The sequence below is a fragment of the Squalius cephalus genome (genome assembly GCF_949319135.1).
Source record: "Squalius cephalus genome assembly, chromosome: 5".
Taxonomy (NCBI): domain Eukaryota; kingdom Metazoa; phylum Chordata; class Actinopteri; order Cypriniformes; family Leuciscidae; genus Squalius; species Squalius cephalus.
This window is the reverse complement of record NC_137126.1, coordinates 37,883,880-37,911,180: the sequence shown is the minus strand read 5'-3', so window position 1 is coordinate 37,911,180 and position 27,301 is coordinate 37,883,880. Positions and strand designations below refer to the sequence as shown.

At 37.4% G+C, this 27,301-nt stretch overlaps 1 protein-coding gene across 1 annotated transcript; it reads left to right on the top strand.

The window, feature by feature from the left end:
- The first annotated feature begins 4,859 nt into the window (after positions 1 to 4,859).
- mtnr1c (melatonin receptor 1C) lies at positions 4,860 to 26,856 on the top strand. The gene is made up of 2 exons (XM_079870507.1): positions 4,860 to 5,132; positions 25,895 to 26,856. The coding sequence occupies exons 1-2, from the start codon at positions 4,937 to 4,939 to the stop codon at positions 26,779 to 26,781; spliced, it is 1,083 nt and encodes a 360-aa protein (XP_079726633.1). The 5' UTR covers positions 4,860 to 4,936; the 3' UTR covers positions 26,782 to 26,856.
- The last annotated feature ends 445 nt before the right edge of the window (positions 26,857 to 27,301 follow it).

Here is a 27,301-nt window from a genome sequence, read left to right as displayed (position 1 = left end):
AGTTTGTAAATTTCCTTCAACCATACAGAAGCGCTGCGCCGTTCTCCACGTGCATGCATATGTTATAAAAGTTTTTCTTAAAATTGAAATTTAACATTTTATTTTAATTACATTATTTTAATATGAATGTAATATTGAACGTTTGGTTTCTGTACGTTACCAGGAAATGTTCTGGTAATTATTCTATTTATTTTATTTTTGTTTGTTTATGTCTGTTTATTATTATGCTTAAGGTGCTCTTCGCATATGTCGGTCAAAAATGAACGAAATTATTATTTTTATTTCAATGAAAATAATGTACTATATTTTAGGTAGCAAATATTTTTTATTTATATGTTGTATTTTTAGGGAATTTTATGGTACTAAATTATACTTATGCTGTATTTATAATCCATTTATTCACTTTTTGAGCATAGACCATAAACTGTCGTAAATCTTGAATGCTTTAGAGCACAGACTTAAGTTTGATCTCTTTTCAAAGATGGCACTTGACAGGTTATTGCTGCAAGTTTTAAAAAGTGAACTTAAAAAAGTTACAGAATTTTACGTTTATTGTTATGAAAAATGTACTATGTTCATTTTTATATGAAATATTTATTTTAAAAAAACATGTTTTAGTCTAAAACTGTGAAAAAAATCAAAGCCATAAATCTAAAAAGTTGTGTTAAAAAATTTAGCCTATCTAAAAAATAAATAAAAGAGCTTTCAGTAAGATTTTGTTTGGCTGCAACAAAAGTTTTCACTAGATGGAATTCGTCTCCCATTCATTTGCAATGCGGTCATTTTTGAAAACCTGTTCGAATCATGTCTGTCTGTCTGTCTGTCTGTCTGTCTGTCTAAGCTGTTTTTCTTCTTGCTTCTTTATTTAAAATGACAATTGTGTATCTCTTTGTGTATCAAAGAGACTTATATAAAACTATTTTTACAGCGTAGGCAGTGGATGCCTCACACTTGGAAACTTGGCAGTATTTCTGATGTTGGCCTTTGCTGGTCTCTTCACTTTGTTTCTGAGGGTTTAAAGTTCCATAGTCTTTGGTAAGTTTAATCAAATCTCTGTTGATGGATAACCAGGACAGGATTCGAACTGGCGTTTCCAGCATTAAATACCCGGGCGTGCTTACAATGACGCAATCTCTTGCTTTCTTCTAGAGGCCAAGGTTTACCTGCACAGCTCTTTACTAGCTGGCCTCCATTACACTTACCCCCTATACCTCATAGCTAGTAAAGAGCGAAAGTTCGAATCCCATCCTGGTTATCCATCAACAGAGATTTGATTAAACTTACCAAAGACTATGGAACTTTAAACCCTCAGAAACAAAGTGAAGAGACCAGCACAGGTATAGGGGGTGAGTGTAATGGAGGCCAGTAAAGAGCTGTGCAGGTAAACCTCACTCCCATCCAGGTCACGGCACTAATGTAACCCCCCCGGTTCTACTCGCACCACTCCAAGCTGGATTCGAATCAGCGTTTCCGGCATGGGAGGCGGACGCTCTAACAAGGATGTTAAAAACCGCTGCCTCAAGCGTCAGTCACTAGTGTACCTCCTGAGGCCATGGAGAGTGAGGTTTACCTGCACAGCTCTTTAGCTGGCCTCTGTTACATAGACTAATGTATTTCTGCTGAATTTTGTGTTTTGTACATTGCATGATAGAACTAGAAGTTCTAAACTCATATTAGTATTTAGAACACTGTCACAAATGAACAAAAATTGTACCTTTAAAAAGACAACCCCTAAAACCGTTAAAAGGTGCATCAGATTTTGAACCTTTTAGGGGTAAATAAGGTAAAAACAACTTTTTCTATCAGTGTAAGTGTATTTAGTATCATATATATATATATATATATATATATGAAATATAAAAACATATTCAACAAAAGAACAAAAGTATTGGCATTCAAAGAAACATAAAGGAAGAATTTGGTAACTGACTCACAAATGAAGAACTTTGTTACAAAAATTTGTTACAAAAATTAGTTTATTCAAAGAAAGCTGAGACTGTTCTGACACATTTGCAGAATGAGGAATGACAAGATAACTAAAATGCTGGTTCGACAGAACCGGAAAACTCCATTGAGGACTGACTGATGACATTGTACACTGGCATGGAACATCCCTTCAGTGAAGGCACTTCGCACTAGACAGAAATGTATGGCATAGAATTGTAAACAAGACACCAGACACCTACAGGCATGAGCCCATGGCTGTTGATGACTGTCCTCTGCTTCGCTGCCTTTTTTTTTTTTTTTTTGCATTACAGAATAATTAAATAACTTTCTTTTCCTAGAGGGTACTACAGAAATATTCTTCCAGATTGGAAGAAAATGTCCTCTCTCAACCATTATCCATAAAGCTCATACTCTTTTTAACTCACTGACATCATTGTTACCCCAGTGTGAATGTAAATATACATGTGACTGAATGTGGAAGATTATTTTTAGCTACAGATTGTTTAGTGTGCAGCTGTCCCCGCTCCCATGTCAGGATGCCACTGTTTATTTGTAGCCTGCCATTGTTGGTCGACTTGGCTGTTGTGTTCTCATTAATCACATCTGTAAATTTGTTATAAATCAACACATAACAATGAGCCTATTAAAATGCTGCAGCAGCAAGTGTGTCACTGTGTGTATTGTGTAGGTGGCTGGTTGTAGAGCGAATGGGACTCTCCACCTCAGCGAATGGGAGCTGTTAAGAACAAAAAGGAGAAAGAAGAAAAACAAAATAAATATATGCATATTTTGCAATAAACATACTATATATATATATATATAGGATATATTCTCCTTTTTGTCAAATCAACATTTGTATATGAGTAGTTTTATGTTTCTCCATTATTAATTTGATTATGCTGTCACAGTGCTTAATGGGATAGCAGTTCTTTCCCTCACTAAACAGTTATCTTGTACCTTTATATTTTTGTCTGACCTTCAAATACTTTTTTTGTTGTGATTCGATTCACCTCATATCTGATTGTCTTGGTTCATGGCTTATAACTCTTTAACAGATTTTTTACAGAAAAAATACTTTTGGTCCTAGCGCCGCCGAAAAAGGGGGAGTGGTGCAGGTTTTACATAATATTTTAGGCAAATAAACGCATAAACAAGTTCACATTTTAGCAGTTCAGGTTCCATCATCCCAAAGTCAATGGGTTTTTTGAATGGGTTTTAGGTTAAATAGCTGAAATAAGCTGTTTTAAGCTGTTACATGTCTTGAAAAAGGCAGTTGCTAACAATTGTCTATAAATGGGACTACAGAGGCTGTCAGGGAGATTATGAATAGGGTGGTTGGGACACTTTCAAGTGACTTGGAAAAAGTGTCCCAATCAACCTGAATTCACCCCTAAATGTCATCATGTCAAACAGGTAAACTCAGTCCGCTTTTACAGCCTTATATGCTTATAATTTTGCTCTTATAAACTATTCTAACTCAAACTTTCTGGAGAAAAGATTTTTGATGAAATCAGAAAGAGTTGTCGGGAATATTGTGGTGGTGACGTTGAAGTCGTGGGACCGTGGTGTAGTTCATTTACCTTTAGCTTTTTACTTTTGGTGACTGCATGTGGATATAGAGTGGTGCAGGTATGACGTCACTTTGTAGGCCTACAAAGTGACGTCATACCTGCACCACTCTATATCCACATTATTTTTCAACACGGAAGTAAGGTGTTTTCTCTGAAAATGCGAGACTTCTGATTTATTATCTGCTATAGGGAAATAACGAGAAAAATATATCGAAGTGCAGTAAACTGTAAAACTGTTTCCACTACAAACCAGCGTGTTTAATTAAGACACGACATTAAAATAATATGTTAAGAAATACCAGTTTGCAGTAGGCTGTCAAGCAGCATAATGAGCTGTTTTGTAGGCTACAGCTAAGAATAAGAGAAAAGCAAATGACACCGGAAGCCAGACACATTAAAATTACAAATGGCCGTGCTCTTACCTTAGGTGGACTGCATCATCAAATAATTTGTCAATTTTGGTAATGGTGACTTTAAACATGATCTTTAAAAAATCTGCACTCATTTTGCCCCTTTATCTAGTAAATTCTGCAAAAATGTAAGTAATTTTGTGGGGGCAGTCTGTGGAGGTTTATCTAAACTGGCCTTTGGCGTCGCAATCCAAAAGTTATTTTTTAGACAAACATTTTAAATTATATTAAGTGCTCAGTTAAGGCAGGGTTTACACATCCTCTGAAATGGCTCGAACTGCAATCCTGTTGCTATAGTTACCTCTTCAAACCATCGCCAGTTGCGACTTTAGTTCTCTTCGTTAACCCCAGATTGAAATATGCGCCCTGACTAATTGCTAATTAGCCTACCTTTTCTGGTAAACCAAACATTTAAAAATATAATTATATGTATTTTATATTATAGTAGGCTATGACATAATTATGCATAGTAAAATCCCCTATTTATAAACCTCTACACTCTGCTTTAACGGTGGTGGTCTGGAGTCTGGACTGAATCCACAACTCGTTACGCTAATCGCTGCTCAGATTGGCTCTGAACAGCTGACTGAGATTGGAGGCTCCGGGCGTGGGGATGCGACGCAGACCGCCGCTGATGTCTGTGTGCCGTGATGTGTGTGGCGTCTGAGCAACAGCCCGGAGTCACTGTGATCCGAGGTGACAATCCAGATAACTGTGCGGCTGACAATGCACCGACGACCAAACATCCAATTGAATTGAATGGGAGCTACTGGGAAATTCACAGGGATTCCTCTGTGACACTTCCATCGCCTATCGTGCGATGGAAGTTAAAAAAGGGATTCTACATTGCATTCGATTCTTAAGTCCTCACTGACATTTTATAAGTGGAATGGATTGGCTATATTTTCGGGAACGTGTACGAGAACCTGTTCGCGCCAACTTTGTTTTTTTCACTTGAAGAGTGGCTCAATGGAGAAACTTTAATGTGGCATTACACCGGTCACTAGAATGGCGATGATTAAGTCGAACTTGAGCTGTCTGGATAGTTTATCCCCGGGAAACAACTGCCTCCCCGCCAGGAACACGTCTCCCGGGGTAGCGGCCACCCTCGCCGGCGTGCTGATCTTCACAACCGTGGCTGATATCCTTGGAAATCTACTGGTCATCCTGTCCGTGTACAGGAACAAGAAACTGAGGAATGCAGGTGTGAAAACCTCTGTAATGTCAGGCAAATACCAAACATTATATGATGAGCTTTTATTGAAGATACTTATTTTTTTCATTTTCTTTTCAAAATTTGCTGAGTTTGTATATTTGTAACTGTGTAGGCTAGCATGCATCTAAATACACTTACGTAAGTTAAAGCAGGATTGGCTTTTCATGTTGGCTGAAGTTGTTCCCAGCTGCTGTTGTCAGTTTGGCATGAATCATATCTTTTTCAGTTGATAGAGGTTGTTAATTGCAATATTGGAAACAGGATTGGTCATAGTAGGCTATGACATTATATCAAAACATAGTTAACATGATTTTCTTTGTGTGCCCTGTTTTGATGCACCTTTTCCCCAGACTTACATAAGAGGCACCAGCAAAACATGGCTGTCTGTTTGTGTTGTGCAACAAAACAAAATATAAGATGTTAAATAACATCACGTTTTTGATGTGCAAAGAAGTGTCAGGAAAATGTAACCCAAGGCACGATCGATTCAACAGAAGGACGTCAGCAAACAACTCATTTTACAGGTCTTCATTTTGTACTGTATGCTGTGCGTTGAAGAAACAATTACTAGATACGTGAGACTTTATTGCCCTGCAGGAATTAAAAGTGCACAGTCTTACAACCACTCACACATACAGCGGTGTCCAAAAGTCGAGAAATCTAGTGAAAATTCTTTTTCTAATTTAATAGATTTTTTTTGTTATTGCAAATGATATGCTCAGCATTATACTAACAATGGGAGTGAAACGTTGAGATGAAAGGTGCAAAGAATTTGAAAAACCTGATGATGTTTTGAAAATACTCCAGAGAGCATCTTGTGCTTCACTGGTGAATAACCTGACTTTTTGTTCAGTGAAGTTCACATGGTTAGTGTCCCAAATTTGATTACTTGACTTAAAGTCAATTTGCTGCTCTCAGACTTTCGTATCTCTTTGTTCATCTGTTAAAGGACCTGTTGCTAAGTTGCTACATTATCTGATTTCTTTCATTCTTTGCTTGTAATCTTATACAGGTGAGAACGAGAGAACGGAGCTGTGCCTGTGAGGGGTATATGTCTATCGATTTCACTGCTATATAGTTATTTAACATGATTAGGCTGCACATGGCTGTTTATGAGAATGACCATAATCTCAGACAGAAACAGAAGAGATCTTCTGTGATCCATTCCATCAGAGCCGAAGTGCTGTCATCAGATCAGACCACAGTGTGGTGTTAACACATGTTTAAAGACCTCTGGGAGTTGAGAATATATCTTTATTTGAAAACAGTGGTTAGTTATCCATGTTGGGTTTCACAAAATGGGAATTATGAGATGCACGTCAATCATAATGGGAAAAGCATGCTCCAGTGTGTATGGTGTTGTTCTCCTTGCATATTTCTGTCATCAGACCGTTCCGATCTCTGCAGCTGCTCCTAACTGTTTAGACAGCGTGTCGCAATCTCACTGCCTCAGATCATGCAGCTTTTTCCCAGCCTGCCCTGAGCTGCTTGAGTAGACGTGAAACACTGCATGTTTGCATAAAGAATGGAAATTCAGCATTGCTGGATGGACGAACACAAGACGCTTCGCTCCAAACACACATGCACACACTACACGCATGATCAGTGTTCGCACCTACTGTGCTGAGTCCATCTCAATGTTCAGGATGTGTCAGCGAGGCTGTTCTAGGGAGAATTTGGAATGTTAGGTTCTGGAAAACTCCGTAACATCAGAATCATGTGTGTGACGATGGGAATACTGTGGAAAAGAGAGGCTCCAATTTTACTGCTTTCTCTTTTTTTATGTCTATTTATGGTCTTTTAATGCCTTTAAGCATAGGGCAAATGGAGAGAGACAGGAAACCATGGGGACAGAGACAGTGATGAGGACATTACACTGGCTCTTTATGTGTTGTTGGCTGTTTGTGTTGCTCACTCTGCCACTACTAAGGCATGATGTTTGTGTTTGTTGATGAAAAGGTTGTTGGTGGTGAAATTTATTCTCAATAAGCATTTTAACTAATGGTGGATGGGCAGTTGTGCTCATGTAATTCTATTTTAAGTATTACTTGTTAATAGTATGTTGTAGATTAGAATGATAATTAAATGCACTGAAAAGAAGCAGTTAAATTAACCATAGAATTAATCATGGTAATTGGCAAATAAATAAATAAATAAAATACTATTAGTATTAAATGCATTTTGATCCATTTTTTAAATGTCATAGATGTCTGTATTTTGATAAAAGGATGTCAAAATGTTGACTACATGGTCTCAGCAGAAGAAGTCAAACAGGACGGATCTCTTGTGTTCAAGTGCAAAGTGGCCACAGACTCAAACTCATCATGTATCATTGTGACATATGCACTGCGAAAAAAATAATTTAAAATTAATCATGGTAATTGGCACAAATTACCACATAGTATTAAATACGTTCTGATCTATATAATTTTCTTCATCTACATTTTTAAAAATGTAATTCATAAATGTTTATATCTATATTAAATAATATTTTTTATATTATAGTCCAGTAAACACAAGTTTAGTCAAATCTTCAGAAAGAAGGAATATAAGCCTTACAAAAAAACAAACCAAAATAAATACGGACTAATATATCAATGTATGTGAATTTTGGCATGAGTAAACTGAAGCCCGCATTCCTCTTTTTTTTGTTTTCCTCTGAGCTCAGGCTATTTCTAGAGCCGCAGGGTTTGGTTATGGGGGCTGTGCAGGTTCTGGCAGCATGAGTTGGGTTTAATCAATACTCCCTTACCCCCGTCTTCTGGCCCATCTTTAGACTAGAGTGCTGATTGATAGTTTCTTAATGCCCAGCTGAATTGGCGTTCCCTCACACTGTTCAGGAGATTCTGGCACTAATTAGATCTGCCATAGTCAAGCATCCCAACCTGTCTAAATCATCTAAACCCCACTATAAAACCAGTATACATTTAAACACAAGTACACTGCCGTTCAAAAGTTTAGGATTGAATAAAATTAGGATAAAATTTTATGTTTTTGAAAAAAGTCTCTATATGCTCACCAAGGCATATTTGTTTTTAACAAAATATACAAAAGAAAACTATTTGTGAACTATAATTCCAATTTTAAAGAAATATTTTCTATTTTAATATATTGTAAAACTATTGTCATCATTTATTTGCAATAGAAATCATTTGTAACATTGTAGGTATTTACTCTTTACTGTCACATTTGATCAATTTAATGCGTCCTTTCTGAACAAAAGCATTCATTTCTTTCAAATAACAAAAAATAAATCTCACTGACCGCAAAGTTTCGAACGGACGTGTAAATACACACACACACACACACACACACAAACAAACTACTGCTACCAGTCGGAGTGGGAGGCATTTCAGTTTTCACAGTTTGAACATTTTCATTGCTGAATTATAGTGTCTCCATTAGCAGCAGAAGCATAGCTACTGCAGTTCGTCCATTACACCTCACCTGAAATTGCAGCAGTGTTTGGCATTGGCACACACTCAGGGCTACTGATGAACAGATGGCTTTCAGAGGAGAGGCAATAAACTATTCTCATTGTAGCAATGCACACTGACAGTGAGGAAAGATCAGCATTGGCGGTGTATGAATTCTCTTCTTTTGAATTCAACCAAACACTGAGTCAAGAGTAGCCAGCTCTGCTCCTATAGGGCTACCTTCCACAGACTCCATTCCAACCTGCTCCAATATGCTACACCTGTCTCTAATTTTCAAGTAATCTTGAACACCTTAATTAGCTGGTTTAGGTGTAATTTGCTAAAAACATGATTTAAGGATAAATCATGTTTTAACGATATGCTTAAAACGGAGAAGTTTATCCTTTGAGCTTTCCGTGAAAAGACGGACATTGTCAAAATGATTCCCATTCACATGGATCCGCGAAAACGACTAAAAACGCTGTATTCTGCTGCCAGGCCATTGGATGGCGATGAAAAACTATAGACTGAACATGTAATACGCATGTGCATGATGTCATAGTCTTCAGAGATTCTCATTTTTGTTGTTTACAAACTTGCACTATGAAACCCGTTTTCAAAAGTTTGCGTTTTCAGGCACCCAAAACGCTGTTGTCGTGTAAACGAACACCAAAACGCATAAAAAGTTTTATGTTTTGACTTGAAAACGGTGTCATGTAAACGTACCTAAATTTAGCTGGGGACACACTTAACGACTGTGAGGCCGATTAAGAATGTAATTTGATGCTTACGACTGATCATGCCCAAACGCGCTGAGTCGCATTCAGTCGGTGTTCACAGTGTTTAAAATCTGCTGCAGTCGATGGAAACAGTCTGTTAAAGGAACACTCCACCGTTTTTTCATATTAAACTATGTTATTCCCTTAACTAAGACAAGTTGATACATACCTCTCTCGTCTCAGTGCGTGCACTCAATCGCTCTGGCGCGCGGCGACACTTTGATAGCACTTAGCTTAGCCCAGTTCATTCATTAGGGACCAAACAGAGATGAAGTTAGAAGCGACCAAACACCTCCACGTTTTCCCTATTTAAATACAGTTACACGAGTAGTTACACGACCAAGTATGGTGACACAAAATAAAACGTGGCGCTTTTCTAAGCGGGTAAAAAGGATAACTATAATGTATGGCGGAATAGCGCTTGGGAGCACTCCGACTCGGCGCAGTAAAAAGTCACGTTGGTTCTTATGACAGAAGTGAGAGGGAGAAGGGGAGAGGATTTTTCAGGCGTGACTTTTTACTGAATGTTGACATACAGCTGCATGCGGTAAATAACATTATTCTGTTGATGATACAGTATATCATACAGCTAGACCTATAACGACAAGACATGTCCAAGCAATAGCCTATTGACATCACATCCGGGAGTCAGTAAATTCGAGTAAAACAACAGGCTTCGCTAATCCCGTGCGAATGCACCACACGTGTGTTCAATTCAGTCTTAGAACGTTTCAGCTAGTCGTTAAGTGTCTCCTCGGCATAAACCTCATTTTGTGCAGCTTGCTGAGGAGAACACATTAGCAACTGAATTGTATGGCAACTTAGCATCTGGGCAGCCCCTTTTGCACTTCTCCAGAATTCTCCAGAATAGTTAATATTTCGAGTTTGATATGGACCATAAATTCTGTTAATGGCACATCAGTCTACACAACACACACACTCAGTTAATGAGAATATGTTGTCTCACTGCACCATTCCCTCACACAATAAGCAGACACATATACGTCAGCGTAATTGAATGTGTCTCCAGTTCATGTGAATGCTCTTATATGGTCATTTTCTGACATGAATAGGTTTGAATTAAGCTGTAATGCTTGTGTGCAGATGGAGAAGTGTTGAGATGGAGCGTTACAGTGATTCTGAAAGTCTTTGATGGCATTGGTGTTGGTGATGTTTTCTTGCTTAAGCTGCGGCCTCAGGCACAACCATCTGACCTGCGACACTTACTGTCACAGTATATTAGACAAGTTCAACAGCCAATAGAATACCCCACTACTGCTGCATTTTTATTAATAAAAGAGTAAACATGATCTTTTGCATATAGCAGTATGAAGATGTTTAGATAGCTGGAGTGGGTTTGATACTTCTGTTGGCAGAGCTCCCGAGAGGACGCTTGGCTTTTTTTTCTATGATTGGCTGGCACACAGGAATAATTCAGCATTAAGTACTTATGGAAATGAAGGGGGAAATATTCCCTCTCTTTCTTTTTCATGCATATGCATAAACACTTGCAAACACACTGCTTCAAATACTTACCAAGTATACTTTTGTGCCCCAAACAACCTCCTTAGTTTTGGAAAGTGTTCTAAAAATTCAATGTATTACATTCTGAATTACTCTTTATATAAAGAAACTAAAGACATACAGTGTTATATTTGGGAGAGTATAGATTATTTTACATTACTTTTTTTCTGGTTCCGTAAATTGGAAATAAACACAATGGTTTAAATAAACAGTTTTAAATAAAATAATTTATTTGAAATATATTTAAATAAAGATTTGTTTGTTTATTAGTTTGAATTATACGTTTAAAAGAAAAAAAGACTGGCGTAAATAATGAGCAACATGCTAGTTGAATTGTAAAAACGAGATCTGAGAGGGTAACTTGTAAGATATTACACTTTACTTCTTCTCAACGCCTCTCTCGTCTCTTTCTCTCTGTGCCTCCACTCAGTTATTTTTATGATACTGGGATGTAGGGGGAATATGGGTGTATTTAAATAACCCTAGTGCTTGTGTGTGTGTGTGTGTGTGTGTGTGTGTGTGTGTGTGTGTGTGTGTGTGTGTGTGTGTGTGTGTGTGTGTGTGTGTGTGTGTGTGTGTGTTTGTGTGTTCAGAGCAGTGTTGGGGGCTGGTGGTAGGATCTCACCAGTATCTCATGAGATTTATTATCCAATAATTTAACACACAATGTCAGATTTTAATGTTACACACATATAATCCTGGGCATGAGTGAGACATGATGTGTGCAGAGTTATAAAAGACTATCTGATCTGTGTATAAGCCTGCAAAATGCATTTCACTATCAGTTAATTCCAGCATAAATACTCCAGACTAGCTGAGCCAGACTATCCATTAAATACATTTATGATAGTACAGACACAGGCAGATCAGCCAACTCATCCTCACTGATAACCTTGAATTGGCTCAGAGAGGTACTTTGGGAAAGTAACAGGTAATTGCATTTTAATTGTCTCCCCTGAAACTCAGCGGTGAACTGCAGATTACTTCTCTTTTTCCCTTCACAGACAGATTTAGAAAAAGGTAAAATCCAATATTTTGACTTTCTGAATCTTCCACCTCTATCTGACAAAATATCTCTAACTATTGAACCACACTTAATAACATATGTATACAGCATAAATAACAGTGTGTATATATACATGTGTATATATACATTCTTAAAAAGAAATAAATAAATGTTCTTTATTGGCAATGGCATCTATGGATCTATGAAGACACTTTAACATCCATGGAACCTTTCCAATGCACAGAAGGATATTTCCTAAAATGATAAAAATGTTCTTCACACAAGCCAAGAAACAACAACTGAGTTCGGCTTTAGTCAGCCTCGACGCGGAGAAAGCCTTCGACCGGGTCAGCTGGCCCTTTTTATACAAGGTGCTCGAGCGTCTTGGCTTTAATAATCAATTTATTAGGTGTATCCAGTCACTGTATGATAGTCCGAGAGCCAGGGTAAAAATGAATGGCCACCTAACTGATAGCTTTCAACTGTTTAGAGGTACTCGACAAGGCTGTTGCCTCAGTCCAGCGCTCTTCGCATTATACATAGAGCCCTTGGCACAGGCTATTAGGCAAAATGAAGAGCTTAGAGGCATTACTATTGCAAACACTGAACATATAATTGGACTTTTTGCGGATGATATTATCACCTACCTCCAAAATCCAGATGTAAGCCTCCGTAAACTTATGAGAACTCTGACAGAGTTTGGTCAGCTGTCTGGTTATCACCTAAACATTACCAAAACACAAGTCCTGACCATAAACTACTCCCCCAGTAAATCCATACGACATAATTATAAACTTAAATGGGAAGCTAAAAAGTTATAGTATCTGTGTGTTTATCTCCCAAGATCTAGATGATTTATTCAGTTTGAATTTTGAGAAAGTTATTGACCCAATACAAAAAGACATGAAGCGCTGGGCAATGCTGATACTAGACTTCAATGCTAGATTGGAAATAGTGAAAATGAATCTGCTTCCCAGATTTTTGTATCTTTTCATGTCATTGACTATCAGGATTGCCGACTCACATTTTAAGGCTTGGGACCGGCTAATATCACGATTTATTTGGTCAGGGGCTAGACCAAGGATAAAATTTAGGACACTTCAGATTGATAAAGATCATGGTGGTTTAGCCCTTCCAAATCTGAAGGAATATTATTACGCATCTCAAATGAGATATATGGTTTACTGGTGTTCCCCAGAAATCGAGGCTCGATGGAGGCTGATTAAACTAACCCAGGGACAGAGCCAACCTCAAACCCGTCTAGGAGGTAAAGTTATCACAAACAAAGATGGGAATCGTATAGTTGAAGATACGCTATTAATTTGGAAAGAGGTTGTAAATAAGTACAAATTGGCTAATGATATTAAACTTTTGATCTGGCCCTCCTGCAACCCGACTTTTCGACTAGGTGAAATAGACTCTTCATTCTTGAGTTGGAAAGATCATGGCCTCATGGCCCTGTGTCAGTTTGTAGACGGCAACACCTTTAAGACATTCGAACAACTCAAGAGACAATACAAACTAGAGAACAGAGATCTATTCAAATATTTTCAAGTGAGACATTTCTATAACAGTGAAATAAGAAAAGGTATTTCTCCTGAAGGCAGTGACATTGTTAAAGTTTTTGTTAATGCTTATAAGTTCCTGCCAAGTAAAACTGTCTCTAAATTGTATAAAGCACTGCAGAAACAAAATGGAAATAATACCTTGTATATTAAGTCAAAATGGGAAAAAGAGCTGCGTGTGGAAGTGTCAGAGGGTGATTGGCTTTCGATGTGCGTGACACAACAGACGTCTACTAGTTCTAAAAGATGGATGGAATTTGGGTGGAAGAGTCTGGTCAGATTTTTCATTACACCCCTTATTATTAATAACCAAAGGGGTGAACAACAGCAATGCTGGCGACAGTGTGGGCATTGAAACGCCAATCACTCTCATATATTTTGGACGTGCCCAAAGTTAGAACAATTCTGGGACAGTATCTTTTTAATTACTGGGAGGATAATGGGTTATGTCATCCCTAAAGATCCTAAGATTTTCTTGTTAGGTCTACTACCTGGTGAGGTGGTCCAAAAAGACGACATTTATCTTTTTAAAATTCTAATGATTGCATGTAAAAATCACTCGGTCTTGGTTAAAGATTGACCCACCTCGGACTGAACAATGGAAAGAAATAGTGGAGGAGATACACTCAATGGAGAAGATGACATACTTTCTACGTATCAAAGGACACATTTATAATAAGTGCTGGACAAAATGGTTTGCATATAAAGAAGCAGAACAATTTTAATACTTTATTTTGTTATTATACAATTTATAGTGCCCCTTGTTCTTTGTTTCTGTTGTGTTGTAAATAAGAAACATGCCAAATAAAGAGTATATATAAAAAAATGTTCTTCACACTAATGTTTCTTTTAAGAAATATATATTTTTCTATATGGCATCACTGCAAATAAACCCCTTTGGAACCTTTATTTTTAAGGGTAGGATATTAAGGTTGTGGATATTTTAATTAACCAATATTTTGCATAATTATAAGAATTATATAAACATTGTTGCATTATGCAACAGGGCATGTGCACGTGTGTTCATGTATATGTGTGTGTGTGTGTGTGTGTGTGTGTGTGTGTGTGTGTTGGGGGCAGGGGGTATGTGGAGAGGTTGCATAAGCACATTCAGCCTGGTTTTAGTCCATCAAACACCTCAGGTACTGAGACAGTATAACATTTGAAACAGTCAAAGAAGCAGGCTGGTAAGTGGATCCACGTGCAGGTTTAGATTTATTAAAGTGCAAACACAAAGTAACTGGTGAAAACAAATGTCCATTCAACGACTGACAGAGAACAAGTGAAACAAAGGGCTATACAGAGGTAGACAAGCAACAAGAAAACAAGGGGGCGTGGCTAATAAGAAACACATAGGGAGACTAATCAACATTAAAACCTACAAAGAACTGCAAAACATGGAGCAAGACAGGAAATAACATAAAATTCCAGGAACACACAAGACGGGAACACGGGTTGGAATCATACAGTCTGTGATATTAAATTGCCATATTTATTGGTAACTTACAATTTGTTATTGGCTTACATTACATCACAACTCTAAATGCATGGTGTCCACAGCAGAAAACTCTTAAAATAATTACTTTTAAAAATTAAACAAAAACATATTTCAGTTAATGAAGACATAAATTACAACATAGATATGAAATCTATTTTGGTCTTCCTCAACAATGCAAGAATACTGCACTGTATGCATTTCTGAAGCTCAAACATCTACAGATGGAACTCAGAACCTGCTGACACCTCAAAACAAGTCTCTCTCCAAGATTTTAGTTTCTCTGCTGTTTTCAACACAGTGAAGTTTGAGAATGAATTTGGATATTTTTGACATGACGCTTTCCTGGCAAATAACCTTTCATGTTCACCCATCTTCAGGTTCACTCTCCCTTCAGAGTTTTCATTGTTTACTGTTTGCCAAGTTCTTTTTTTCCAGTTTTGCGCTGCAGAAGCTCATCAGAGCTGTTGAGTTGTTCTAGCTCAGCATTGAGTAGACTGCCTATAAAATTCTGCTGCTAGGCGACAATATTGTCTCCAGCTTGAGAAAAAAAAATCAGATATCTTTTGTTTCAATGGATACTTTCTCAGTCTTAGAATTTGGCAACACATTGAACAATGTGGAAGTGTCATTATGGTAAGAAGGTGTCAGTTTGATCTCCTGAGCTGGCAAAGCATCTGTCCATGACCCCATCTGCTTGTCCTGTGTGAACAGGTTGCTTCTGTGTTATTTTACTATTCTTTAACACTGGCAAAAAGTGTTTGCTAAACATTGTACCCTCTTTATCAATACCAAAATAGCATGTGTACATCTCTGTATTACTTCTGCCAAATAGCCTGAAGATATGACTGAAATAGAGTAGTAGCCTATGCTATTTCAAATTCCGTAATAATATTTTTTCATACCTACGGTTGGGAATTACTGGCTTTAGTGATATTTAGTGATAAAGGAAATCAAGGTGGTGAAAGATGACAAACATAGTGCACTGATGAATCATGCCCAGTAACACCATATGTGACCCTGGACCACAAAACCAGTCACATGGGTCAATTTTTTGAAAATGAGATTTATATATCATCTGAAAGCTGAATAAATAAGCTTTCCAGTGATGTATGGTGTATATGTATAGGATATTATTTGGCCGAGATACAACTAAATGAAAATCTGGAATCTGTGGGTGCAGAAAAATCTAAACATTGAGAAAATCAGCTTTAAAATTGTCCATTTCTGTTCGTGACTGTGCTGCATTCACTCACAAAAACAAATGTTTTATATATTTACGGTAGGAAATTTACAAAATATCTTCATGGAACATAATCTTTACTTAATATCCTAATGATTTTTGGCATAAAAGAAAAATCGATAATTTTGACCCATACAATGCATTGTTGGCTATTGCCAGAAATATACCTGTGCGACTTGTGACTGGTTTTGTGATCCAGGGTCACATATTAAGAAAGTTAAACCATTTTTTTAAATGTCGAGTTAAGGAACATAAGAAGTGAAGGGCTTTATGCTGAGATCTCCCATGTGTCCTCCATGTGACTCATTTACACATGCAGGGTTGTATGTGCTCAGGGTTGTGGAAGAACATATGTCCTTGTGTAGAGTTTGTCATGAGAAGTTGTGAGAAAGGAAACCAATTAAACTCGTTCTGTTCAGGATAATCATGTGGATTTATAGTGATCCTCAGGCAGTCCTAGGAACTGTCCTGATCTGAACCACAGACACAATAAATCCTGTTCTCTCTCTCGCTAGCTTTCCGTTTCTTTCTCTATCTCTCTTTCCCAAACATGATATATGAGTCTCTGTAAATTAAGCATGTCATTATTACACTGTCTTTATGTCCCTCAACCTTGATGAGGAATAAAAACAAGAGTAGACCCATCTGCATTCAAGCTGGAGGATAGCAATAAAGGAAAGGTTCAGTATTCGCTTCTTATCTCTCATGAACTGTGGTGTTATTAGATGTTGAAATACAGTTCCCTAAATATTTTATACTCTAACTTTGGGCCATGTGACTTTAATCCTCTGACAGCTGTGAAGGTTCATTCTGATACAAAGCGACCGACTGCAACTCAAAGTTATCTGAACCTCAAGATATAAAGGTAGAGCGAAACAATGCAAAAATGCTTCTTTGTGTTTAAATGACACATTACATCTTTTATGTCTTGAAGGGGTCCTATTATGTTTTTTTTTTTTTGCTGTTGTTTTTACATTTTTAACTTTCTTTAGTGTGTGATGTTGCTGTTTGTGCATGAAAAAGGTTTGCAAATTTACAAAGCACAAAATCCACTCTAAAGGGAGTTATTCTCTATATCAGTAAGCACTGTTTCTGAACTCCCTGAAAAGCCTCGATTGTAGTCTTGAGTTTTCTTCCAGGAACGTACACGTCACAATATTCTATACTGTGGAATACGCAAAAAAAAGTAGTAGTAGTGTGTTGAATCACGTGGTTATAGTAAGGGGTAACATTTCTGAAAGACACTCAAAGTAGTTGACCAATGATAACACACTGGTCCAGCCGTCCAATAAGAGCACATTGCGCTTTTTAGAAGGAGGGGCTTCATAGAGACTGGAGTTAAACAAAGCGTGAGGGACAGACTTGGAAGAGAGGTGCTGCTACAATGTAAAATGAACAACATTCAAGCATAAAAACCTATTCCAGTAGACCCCAAAAACAAAAAACTTTGAAAACGGGCATAATAGGTCCCCTTTAACTCAGAAAAAGCAAGAGATTCCTTTTTTTAGTTTTGGTCCGAAATACTTTCCCGCTCAGAAATAACGTCTTTGTCCGCAGCCAACAGCACCGACTCTCCAAATGTCATTGTAAATGTCAGTGCAAAGAACCCGCAGTGACCTGTGTGCAATTCCCTGACCAATTTGAGTCTGTTGCCAGAGGATCCATTTCCAGAGACTCTTAGAAAGATGTCAAAAACTGCTTTATGGAGCCTAAGGTCCGACTTGAGCTTAGATTCTGCTCGGATTTCAGTGATGAGCTGCTGGAGAGAATCAGACTACTGAGGCATTTGAGTGCACAATTGAAAATGTGTTTCAGCTGAATAGATATTGCAACCTTAAGGGAATTGTATCTTGACAATATGTCCAGTTGTACAAAATGCTTACATTGATCACCTGAGTTACATAAAAATGAAATAAGCAGAACTTAACCTATCAATCAGGATTCTTATTATAGAGCAAGTTGCTAGCATTTTCTTTTTGATCTGATATCAAGTATTATCAAACCCAACATTGCTGATATTAATACTATTATGATGATTATTATGATACTTCTGATCATAAAATTTGCGTATGTATGTGCGTTAATTACTAAAAAAATTACTAGGCTACTTTAAAAATAGTCACTCACTGTTAATTAATTTCTATTATACTACAGGGCTGTTGAATGCTTGAATCTGATTGGTTGAAGAACGTTCGAAGGTGTGCATTATTTTCAGGGAAACGCACAGCTAAAGTAGTTCCAGGCAGGTCTTGACCGCATTACAGTTCCATATCACTTTGCGTAGTTAACTGTAATAACGGAAAATAGGATACAATTCATAACAAGAAAAAACATGCAGCCCCATGCGCTTGATCTTCAATGTCTAGCTTCACAATCAATGGAAACATGCAGTTTAATTTTAATAAATAAAGTATATAGTTCTAGGCTATCTATAATCAATAGAAAATTAAACTGAATATAGGCTAAATAAATGGATAGTCCTGCAGCACGGATTTTTATTGCAGATAATATATAACAAATAAATAATTATTGATAGGCCTACTTGTTAAAATGGCTTTGTGTTTCATTTATTTGGCTAGTCTACTGTCATCTGTCAATAATATAAAAAAGAATGAACAAATTAATTATAACGAATTGAATTAATAAATAAATAATAATAGCCTATTGACGCACATGCTTTTCTGTCTCATTATTGCAACATCTCTCTCTAATAACTGCATTAATAGCTGCATAAAGCCGGGGACACACTTTAAGGCCGGTTATGAATGTAATTTGATACTTATGACTGATCATGCCCAAACGCGTGTTCAGCGCGTTCAGTCTGTGTTCAAAGTTGGTGTTTAAAATCTGCTGCAGTCGATGAAAACAGTCAGAGAATGTGGCTCAAACCTCCATTACTAACTCTAAAATGACGTTTTGGAATTAGCAACGGAGGCATGGTATTACATGCGTAAGAAATTAGTACATACAAGAGCGTTTTAATGACAACAACTTTACAAACGTCTTGAAATACATAATCTGAACAATGTTTCGAGGTGTGGTAACTGTAGTATAAGCGGAATAATTGACTTCAGGCCGTTGAATTATTAGAAAAATAATGCACACCGAGGTGTAACGACTTGACTTCGCGTCGTGACCGCATTACCACCTCGGGTGTGCATTATTTTTCTAATAATTCAACGGCCTGTCGTCAATTATTCCTTACATAATATATATGTAAAAAAAAAAAGTTTTTTTTATTTTTTTATTTTTTTTATGAGGCTACCAGGAGAATTTGTTTTTTGTTTTTACATACAGTATGTGGTTTTAGAAAGAAACTGATGAATTATGATTTTGTCACAATTCTCAGTCACCAGTCCTGTAACCACTGCACTTCATTTCATTCACCCTCATCGGCTCCACTCCATTTAAGCACTCACCATCCACAACCACAGGGTCTGGTCTCGTTGTTTGACACTGAACTCTTACCTGACTACCTATCTGTGGATTACCTGTGCGTCGAACTGCGTCGTCATCGTCTGCTAGTCTTCAGCCCATGCACCAGCCACTTCTCTTCACTACCTGCAACAGGATAAGACATTCATTCACATGCCAGAATCACCCGAACTGTCTGCAATCAAGAGACTCACCTGCTAATCACCTGTGTGTCATTCAATAAACTCCATTCATATTTTACCTGTGTTTGCAATCTTCTGTTCAATGACCGATTTCTGCATGAATTGTTTTACGCACAAATATGTGCATAATTACGATTAGTGAATCAGACTTATTGTTATTTCTGAGGATAAAATGAGTAATTATATTTATTAACATTTTATTTAAAAGCCATCATATTAACAACCAATAAGCTGGTTGTTTTTGAGATATTTGGTTTCACCTCTGATTTTTAAAATAAATGTAATTACGCAAGACAGTTTTTACAGTGTATTTGCTAACGTGGTTCATTTTGTTACAGTTTCATTTTTTTAGAGCTTATGATACATCTTCAGTTAATTAAATAAATAGTTTAACACAACACATAGATTTGATATTATTATGCAAGTAGCCTATCAATCATCATGACAACATACAGTACATATCAGAAGTATAGATATTTCTAGATTATGAATTCTGCACACTTCCCCATGAATAGTGTAGATAATTTCAGCACAGAGAGCTGAAATAGCCCTGGCTGTTTGTCGTCCTGTGTGTGATGCTTCGGGTTATTTGGACTCGTGCCAGACTGATGGCGGGAGATGGTGGTCATTTAAAGCACACTTCCTGTCAGCTGTGGCTTTGAGTTGACAAATGTTTGGCAGGCTGAGACACTAGTCAAAATACCACTATAGATTTAAATGAAATGGTAGTATAAAAGATGTTTGATGCTAAAGGTGACATGGTGAGAAAGGGGCAGATTTAGGGCTGTCTAAAATCCCATTTTGTGTCTGTGTGTGTGTGTGATTGTGCTCGGCAGATATAATCTGTAACTGAATCTTGTTTCTCTTATGGTTGGGGGGAAAAAGGGAGTTTTACACAACAATCTGCATTTGTTGCAGACAGAACAAGCTATGAGTGTTCTCCGACCTCAAGTAAAAAATTATCATATGACAAGCAGGGCTTGGTTCTGACAGCAATGGTCTCACTGACCTCCAAGGAGGTAGTTCAAATGGGAAGGAGGCATACATGTTTTACTCCAGCTTTTTATAGGAGACAGAATACCAGAGACCTAAAAATGTGCGTAAAATGTCTTCTTTTTTTTTAAATTATATATATATATATAGTTTTTTTTTTTACCCTAAATAGAGTGTGGCCCAGTCTAATCACTTCATAATACTTTGCATAAGTGGACATCATAGGTGATATCAGTCTGTTTGAATCTGTTTAACTCATGAATGCAACCTTCATGAGCTGTCAACATGTTCAGTTTTCTTGGCAGGTAATCTTTTCAGCTCCTTTGGTTCAAGACGGAGAGTGTGATGGAGGGAAACAGTCAATGAGAGTTCATGAATGGAAAATTGTGAGCAAAACAAGTGTGACCTGATCAGTGTTGCGAAGAGCCAAAGAATTATTGAAAGTGCGGAAATGAGCTCCATTTGAATTCAGCAAAAGATTTGTAAATGGGTTTATGGGGGCAACTCAATAAGAATGCATGTTTGCAAAGACACAATGAGGTCATTTTTAGAGAAGATTGATGTATCTTGGATTTTTGAGATGGAGAGGCTGAGGTCTGGCAGTGGGGCTTTTTTTCCTTTATCTATAAGGTGTTGTAAATAATAATAATACTTTGTCACACTTTAGTTTAGCATCCAATTCTAACTACGATCTACAATACTATTAACTATGACTTTTGCCACAATAAACTCCTAATTAATGCTTATTAATTGTTAAGTTTGGGTATTGGGTAGGATTAGGGATGTGTAGACATGCAGAATAAGGTATATGTGCTTTAATAAACAGCCAACATCCTAGTAATATGCATGCTAATAAGCAACTACTTAATAGTGATCATTGTGTTACCATACATTATTTATATTGTGATTTTCTCTCAAACCCAAAGTGCTACACCATGCAGAAATAATTATAAAAACAGTAATACAATTTAAAAAAAGAAAGAATGCAAACAAAAGAAAAAGACAATCAAAGACAAGCAGATTTAAAAAGATGAGTCTTAAAACCATATAATATAAATATATATATAATTTATTTATTTATTTTTTCTTCAAGGCTTGCACCTTGGAACCTATTTCAAGGTTTGCGTTCTCGAACCACCAAACACTGCGGTTGTGCGAATGAGCGGGCCGGAGCACGTTAATGCTTTTCTGTTAGAATGGTGTCGTGTAAGTGGTCCCTGAGTTAATCACTAATGATCTTTGCAATGGAAGAGAATCGATCAAAACTAACTTCAGTAACTTTATTCTAGAGCTGCTGTAAAGCTAAAACAATCTTTGTTACTTTAATTTCCTATTATTACTGTAAATCTGCTTTGAAACAGTCCATATTGTTAAAAGCGCTATATAAATGAAGGTCACTTGACTTGACTTGACTATTTTAATATGGGAATCGAATGTCAAATGCAAAAATAATGCCAAGATTGCGCACTTGAAACGATGGAGGTACTAAATAGGAATCAGTTAACAAATTGAAATAAAGTTTATGCAGAGCTTTTGGCTTTAACAAGTAGAATTTCAGTTTTTGACTCATTGCTTTTAAGAAAATGTTCTGACATAGGACATATAAGGGGGCGGGGCAACATAATTGAACTGAAATGAACAGGGAGATGGGATTTAAACAGTCATTTGGATGATGCCATGTCTCACAGAGGCAGAGAAAGTCAAGTTTCTTATCCAGAATTATATCATAGAGGACACCTCAACCTCGTTCATTGAACGAGGATTCAACTGAGTGAAACTGATTTTGGAAGTTACATTCTTGTCACGCTTATCCTAGCAAAAATTAGATGTGCAGATGCCACAAGAGTAAAGTGTCCTGAGCAAAGAACATTTATACTGGCACACAAAGCATGTAGGTCTACTCTGAAGCAAAAGTTGAAGTGAGCATTAAAGGAGAACTCCGGTCAATTTTAACATTGAGCTCATTTTTTTGTAAATTTGGAGTGCTGTCAGTACAGAGAACAACGACAAAAATCGGTGCTGCCTACACCGTGTTATCCTCTTTTTAAAATTTGCACCCTGTTGACTTCAATGGGACAAGTTTTAAACCTGCTTTTAGCCTCTTAATATCCTTGATGTGTCATTACAAGTGCCCAGCCATGTGAGTGATTCCTTCAGAGTGAACGCGGGTGAATCTGACTGCAGTAGTCCACAGTAATCGATTGTCGAGTTCACGCACATAGGTTTAGTTACCTATGATCACGCGCGTGAACTCGACAATCGATTACTGTGGACTTCGACCGAAAACAGGAAGAAAATACAGGTATGTGCGCTGGCTGAATTAACATCACTTTTATTCATATCTTTCACATCTACTGCAGTCAGATTCACCGTGTTCACTCTGAAGGAATCACTCACATGGCTGTGCACTTGTAATGACACATCAAGGATGTTAAGAGGCTAAAAGCAGGTTTAAAACTTGCCCCATTGAAGTCAACAGGGTGCAAATTTTAAAAAGAGGATAACACGGTGTAGGCAACACCGATTTTTGTCGTTGTTCTCTGTACTGACAGCACTCCAAATTTACAAAAAAAATTAGCTCAATGTTAAAATTGACCGGAGTTCTCCTTTAACTTCTTGAATAAAAATGCTAGGAGACAAATGATTTTTCGGAAAGAAATTCCGAAAAAAGAGTACCTTATGTTGCCGTTCCAGAGCCTTGATTTCATATTCCACAAAATCACATTAACGTAGACAAGAATGACAAATACAGAAAAAGAAAACAGCATAATGATATCCAATGTTCAAAGTTTATTATAAATCCAAAGGGCGATTGATGCTGCATAAAATTTGTAATATCATACAAAACAAACAAAACACAAACTGCAAACACAACATTCTGACATCTTAAAAGTTTAAAAGCCTTACAGCTGTGGGAATAACAGTGGATGAGTACAATCTACAAGAAAAGCTCTAGCTTTCCGTAAGACAAACTGTTCAAAGCTATTTGATAACCCAGTCTGCTTAATGTCAATAATCGTATTGGTTGACAATCCCATTCAATGAAGTTCGATGTTTACATTACATACCAGCAGCACATAGAAAAGTCATAAGAGTCCTACTGATATTAAAAGTAGAAGGCAGTCTCTGAAGACAGTGTAACCGCTGCTGGCCTTTTTTTGCATTCTGCTTCAACATGAGTATCGTAACACAATTTATTATTAACTTAACTTATAGGACAGCAGAAAAGCAGCCAGCGCCTCACAAAATATAACAGTAAATTATTATATTAAACTACATTTAACTAAACTGGAAATATAAAATAAAAATAGATAAATTATTTAATTAAATGAAAACTAAAATGCATGGGTTGAGAAGCGGCAGTCAACTGCGCCAGCATCCTCTCTAACCGGAATAGTGTGAGGAGACTTAATGTTAGTCTGCAGGGATAAGAGTTATAAGAGTTATTACAGCGCCTCCCTAATCGAGTTATAAATTACATATTGGTGTCTGTGTTCTGTCGGTCTACACAGTTCTGACACAGACACAGTTCTGACTCTCTCTGTCTAGCTTTCACATTCACACTCTTTTCAAACACACATAAACTCTCAGAGATGCACTATTCTCTATTTGTTGATATCACAGAGCAAGAAAAGTCAGTGCAAGAGGCTTTTTTACTATTATTCTTTTCTCTTTTTTTCTCAAATTCAAATACCTTTCAAATACCTGTCTGTCTTTATTGGCAACTCATATGTTGCTTAGCTTTTAATTGAAGAAATGTATCATTTTGTTATTTACTGTATAATATGTGTTGACATTTTTACGGAGCAATTAAAGGGACATGTTGCTGGGGAAAATATGAGATCATGGGAGGAAAAAATATATTTTAACGCTTTTGTGTTCGCTCACAAAAAGTTTTGTGTTCCCCCGAGAAACTTTTCGAACACAAAGTTTCTTGAGGGAACACAAACATTTTGCAAGCAAATGCAGTTTCTCGGGGGAATGCAAAAGCAATGAAATATATTTTTTCGTCCCATCTCATATATTTTTTTCCTTCATATCCCTTTAGGGGCTCTGTATATTTTTTGTCTGGCTGCTTTTGCACCTTAATTAAGTTGAAGGGAAAAAACAAGAGTTAATAGTAAAAAAATTTAGGAATGGTTTGGTGATGGAGACAAAGGGACACATTTACTCATTGTCCCTCATATGGAAACTGGCAAAGGCATCCTGTGCACAGCAGTCCTTGTGGTCCCCTGAAGGGCGTTCACACTGACAGCGATTTGCAGTGACAAAGCAACCGGAAGTCATTCATTTTCAATGAGAGTTGGTGATTTGAGGTGACATGAGCAACAGAGACCGTTGGCGATGCAACATAGTTGAGCAGAGTTCAACTCTATGCAAATGTGACTCTATGCAACCTAATATGACTACCAATGACAGTGCAGAGAGTGGAGCTCATGTGATCCACCTCATGATACAAATAGATACAGGGGAACATCTATAGCAACACTCAATATTGTGATTAGTTTGAATACCCCCTTCATATGTACTGTATGTATTCATATATGCTATAGTTCACCCAAAAATGAAAATTCTGTCATCATTTAATCACCCTCATGTCGATGCCTCATGTCTCAGTGTTGTTGTTGTTGTTGTTTTTTGTCCATATAATGAAAGTCAGTGGGATCCATGTTGTCCACTGGCATTCATATGTAATATAATATTACATATAGTACACCCGCTATATAGGGATGAGTAAATGATGACAGAATTTTCATTTTGGGTGAACTTTCCTTTAGGTAAGACTTTTATTTACTTTGTCCAGTTGTTATGAGTAATTGTCATATGGTTTATAGTGTCTTTCTTCTAAGAAATATTTATTTATTTATTATTTTTCCATAAAATGAAGGTCAATTGGGTCCAATGATGTTTGGACTCCAATGGCTTTCAGAATACCTACCAAATTGTTTTATTTTGGGTGACTTATCCCTTTAATTAATCATTTATTTATTTTACTTTGCTGTTGAGTTTGGGTTGCCCAGTTGCCATGAGTAATTGTAATTGGTTTAAATAAATTAGATAATTAAATATATATATGTAAATTATATGTCACTCTCTTTTTCTCTCTTATAGGTAACATCTTTGTGGTGAGTCTTTCTGTTGCTGACCTGGTGGTGGCGCTGTACCCCTACCCCTTGGCTCTGTTCGCTATCTTCCACAATGGCTGGAAAATGGGCTCCCTGCACTGCCAGCTGAGTGGCTTTGTAATGGGACTGAGTGTGATCGGTTCGGTCTTCAACATCACGGCTATCGCCATCAACCGCTACTGCTACATCTGCCACAGTCTTCGCTACGACCGACTGTATTCGCGCCGGAACACCTGCCTGTACCTGCTGCTCACCTGGATGCTAACCGCTTTGGCCACCGTGCCCAACTTCCTTGTGGGCTCCCTAAAATACGACCCACGCATCTTCTCCTGTACCTTCACCCAAACTGCAAGCTCCTCTTATACAATCTGTGTTGTTCTGATCCACTTCCTTCTCCCGCTGGGTGTGGTTTCTTTCTGTTACCTGCGTATATGGACATTGGTGATTAGGGTCAAAAGTCGTGTCCGGCCCAATCCAAAGGTCAGAGCAGCTGACATGAGGAATTTCCTGACGATGTTTGTGGTGTTCGTACTGTTCGCCGTGTGCTGGGCGCCCCTGAACTTCATTGGGCTCGCCGTGGCGGTTAACCCTGCAAGAGTGGCGCCCAATGTCCCGGAGTGGCTGTTTATTACCAGCTACTTTATGGCATATTTCAACAGCTGTCTGAATGCTGTTGTCTACGGGTTGCTCAACCAGAACTTTAGGCAAGAGTATAAACAGATTCTTCGTGCTCTCTGCACCCCAAGAGCGCTGTTCAGTGAAAGTTCAAGGTACAACACTGAAGCCATGAAGAGTAAACAGTCACCGGCGGGAACTAATAATAACGTGAAAGAGACCAACATGTATAAGGGCGGAGTAACTACTCTTTTCTAGTAGATCACTCTCCATTTACCTAACAACCACAATACAAGGATACAACAGGCCAAGAGGTGAACCAGGGTAAAATGCGCATATGTTTCTAAAATTAACTTTTTCTAATCATCCATGGTTCATGAAACACCGGGAAATTTGGGTGATTCTTGATGTGATCGTGGGCAGAAACACAAAGTCAATTCTCTACTAGGTTTATCTCATATTTAAGGTTTTTAAAATGTTATTGGGTTATATAGCGAATAAGAATCCAAATTACCAAATATATTTCAAGACAAAGATCTTGTTTTCAACTGAAACTGAAAATATATAAAAGTATGGTATTTGGGGTGAAAAGCGCCCCTATTGCTGGGGGTACAGGCACATTAATTGAACTAATAATGAATAGCTGGCTGACTATTATGTTGGGTGTCCGCGTTAGAGATAATCACAATATTTATAATATAAAATATTATTTATTTTTACTGTAAAACCATATTAAATTATATCTCCTTTGTAAGAATATTTCAGAATCGTTTAAATT

Bases quoted from the DNA above. Each gene is read 5' to 3' on its own strand.
- mtnr1c (XM_079870507.1), top strand. From the start codon at position 4,937: ATGGCGATGATTAAGTCGAACTTGAGCTGTCTGGATAGTTTATCCCCG. The intron at 5,133-25,894 runs GTGTGAAAACCT...TCTCTCTTATAG, and splicing joins CAAGAAACTGAGGAATGCAG to GTAACATCTTTGTGGTGAGT.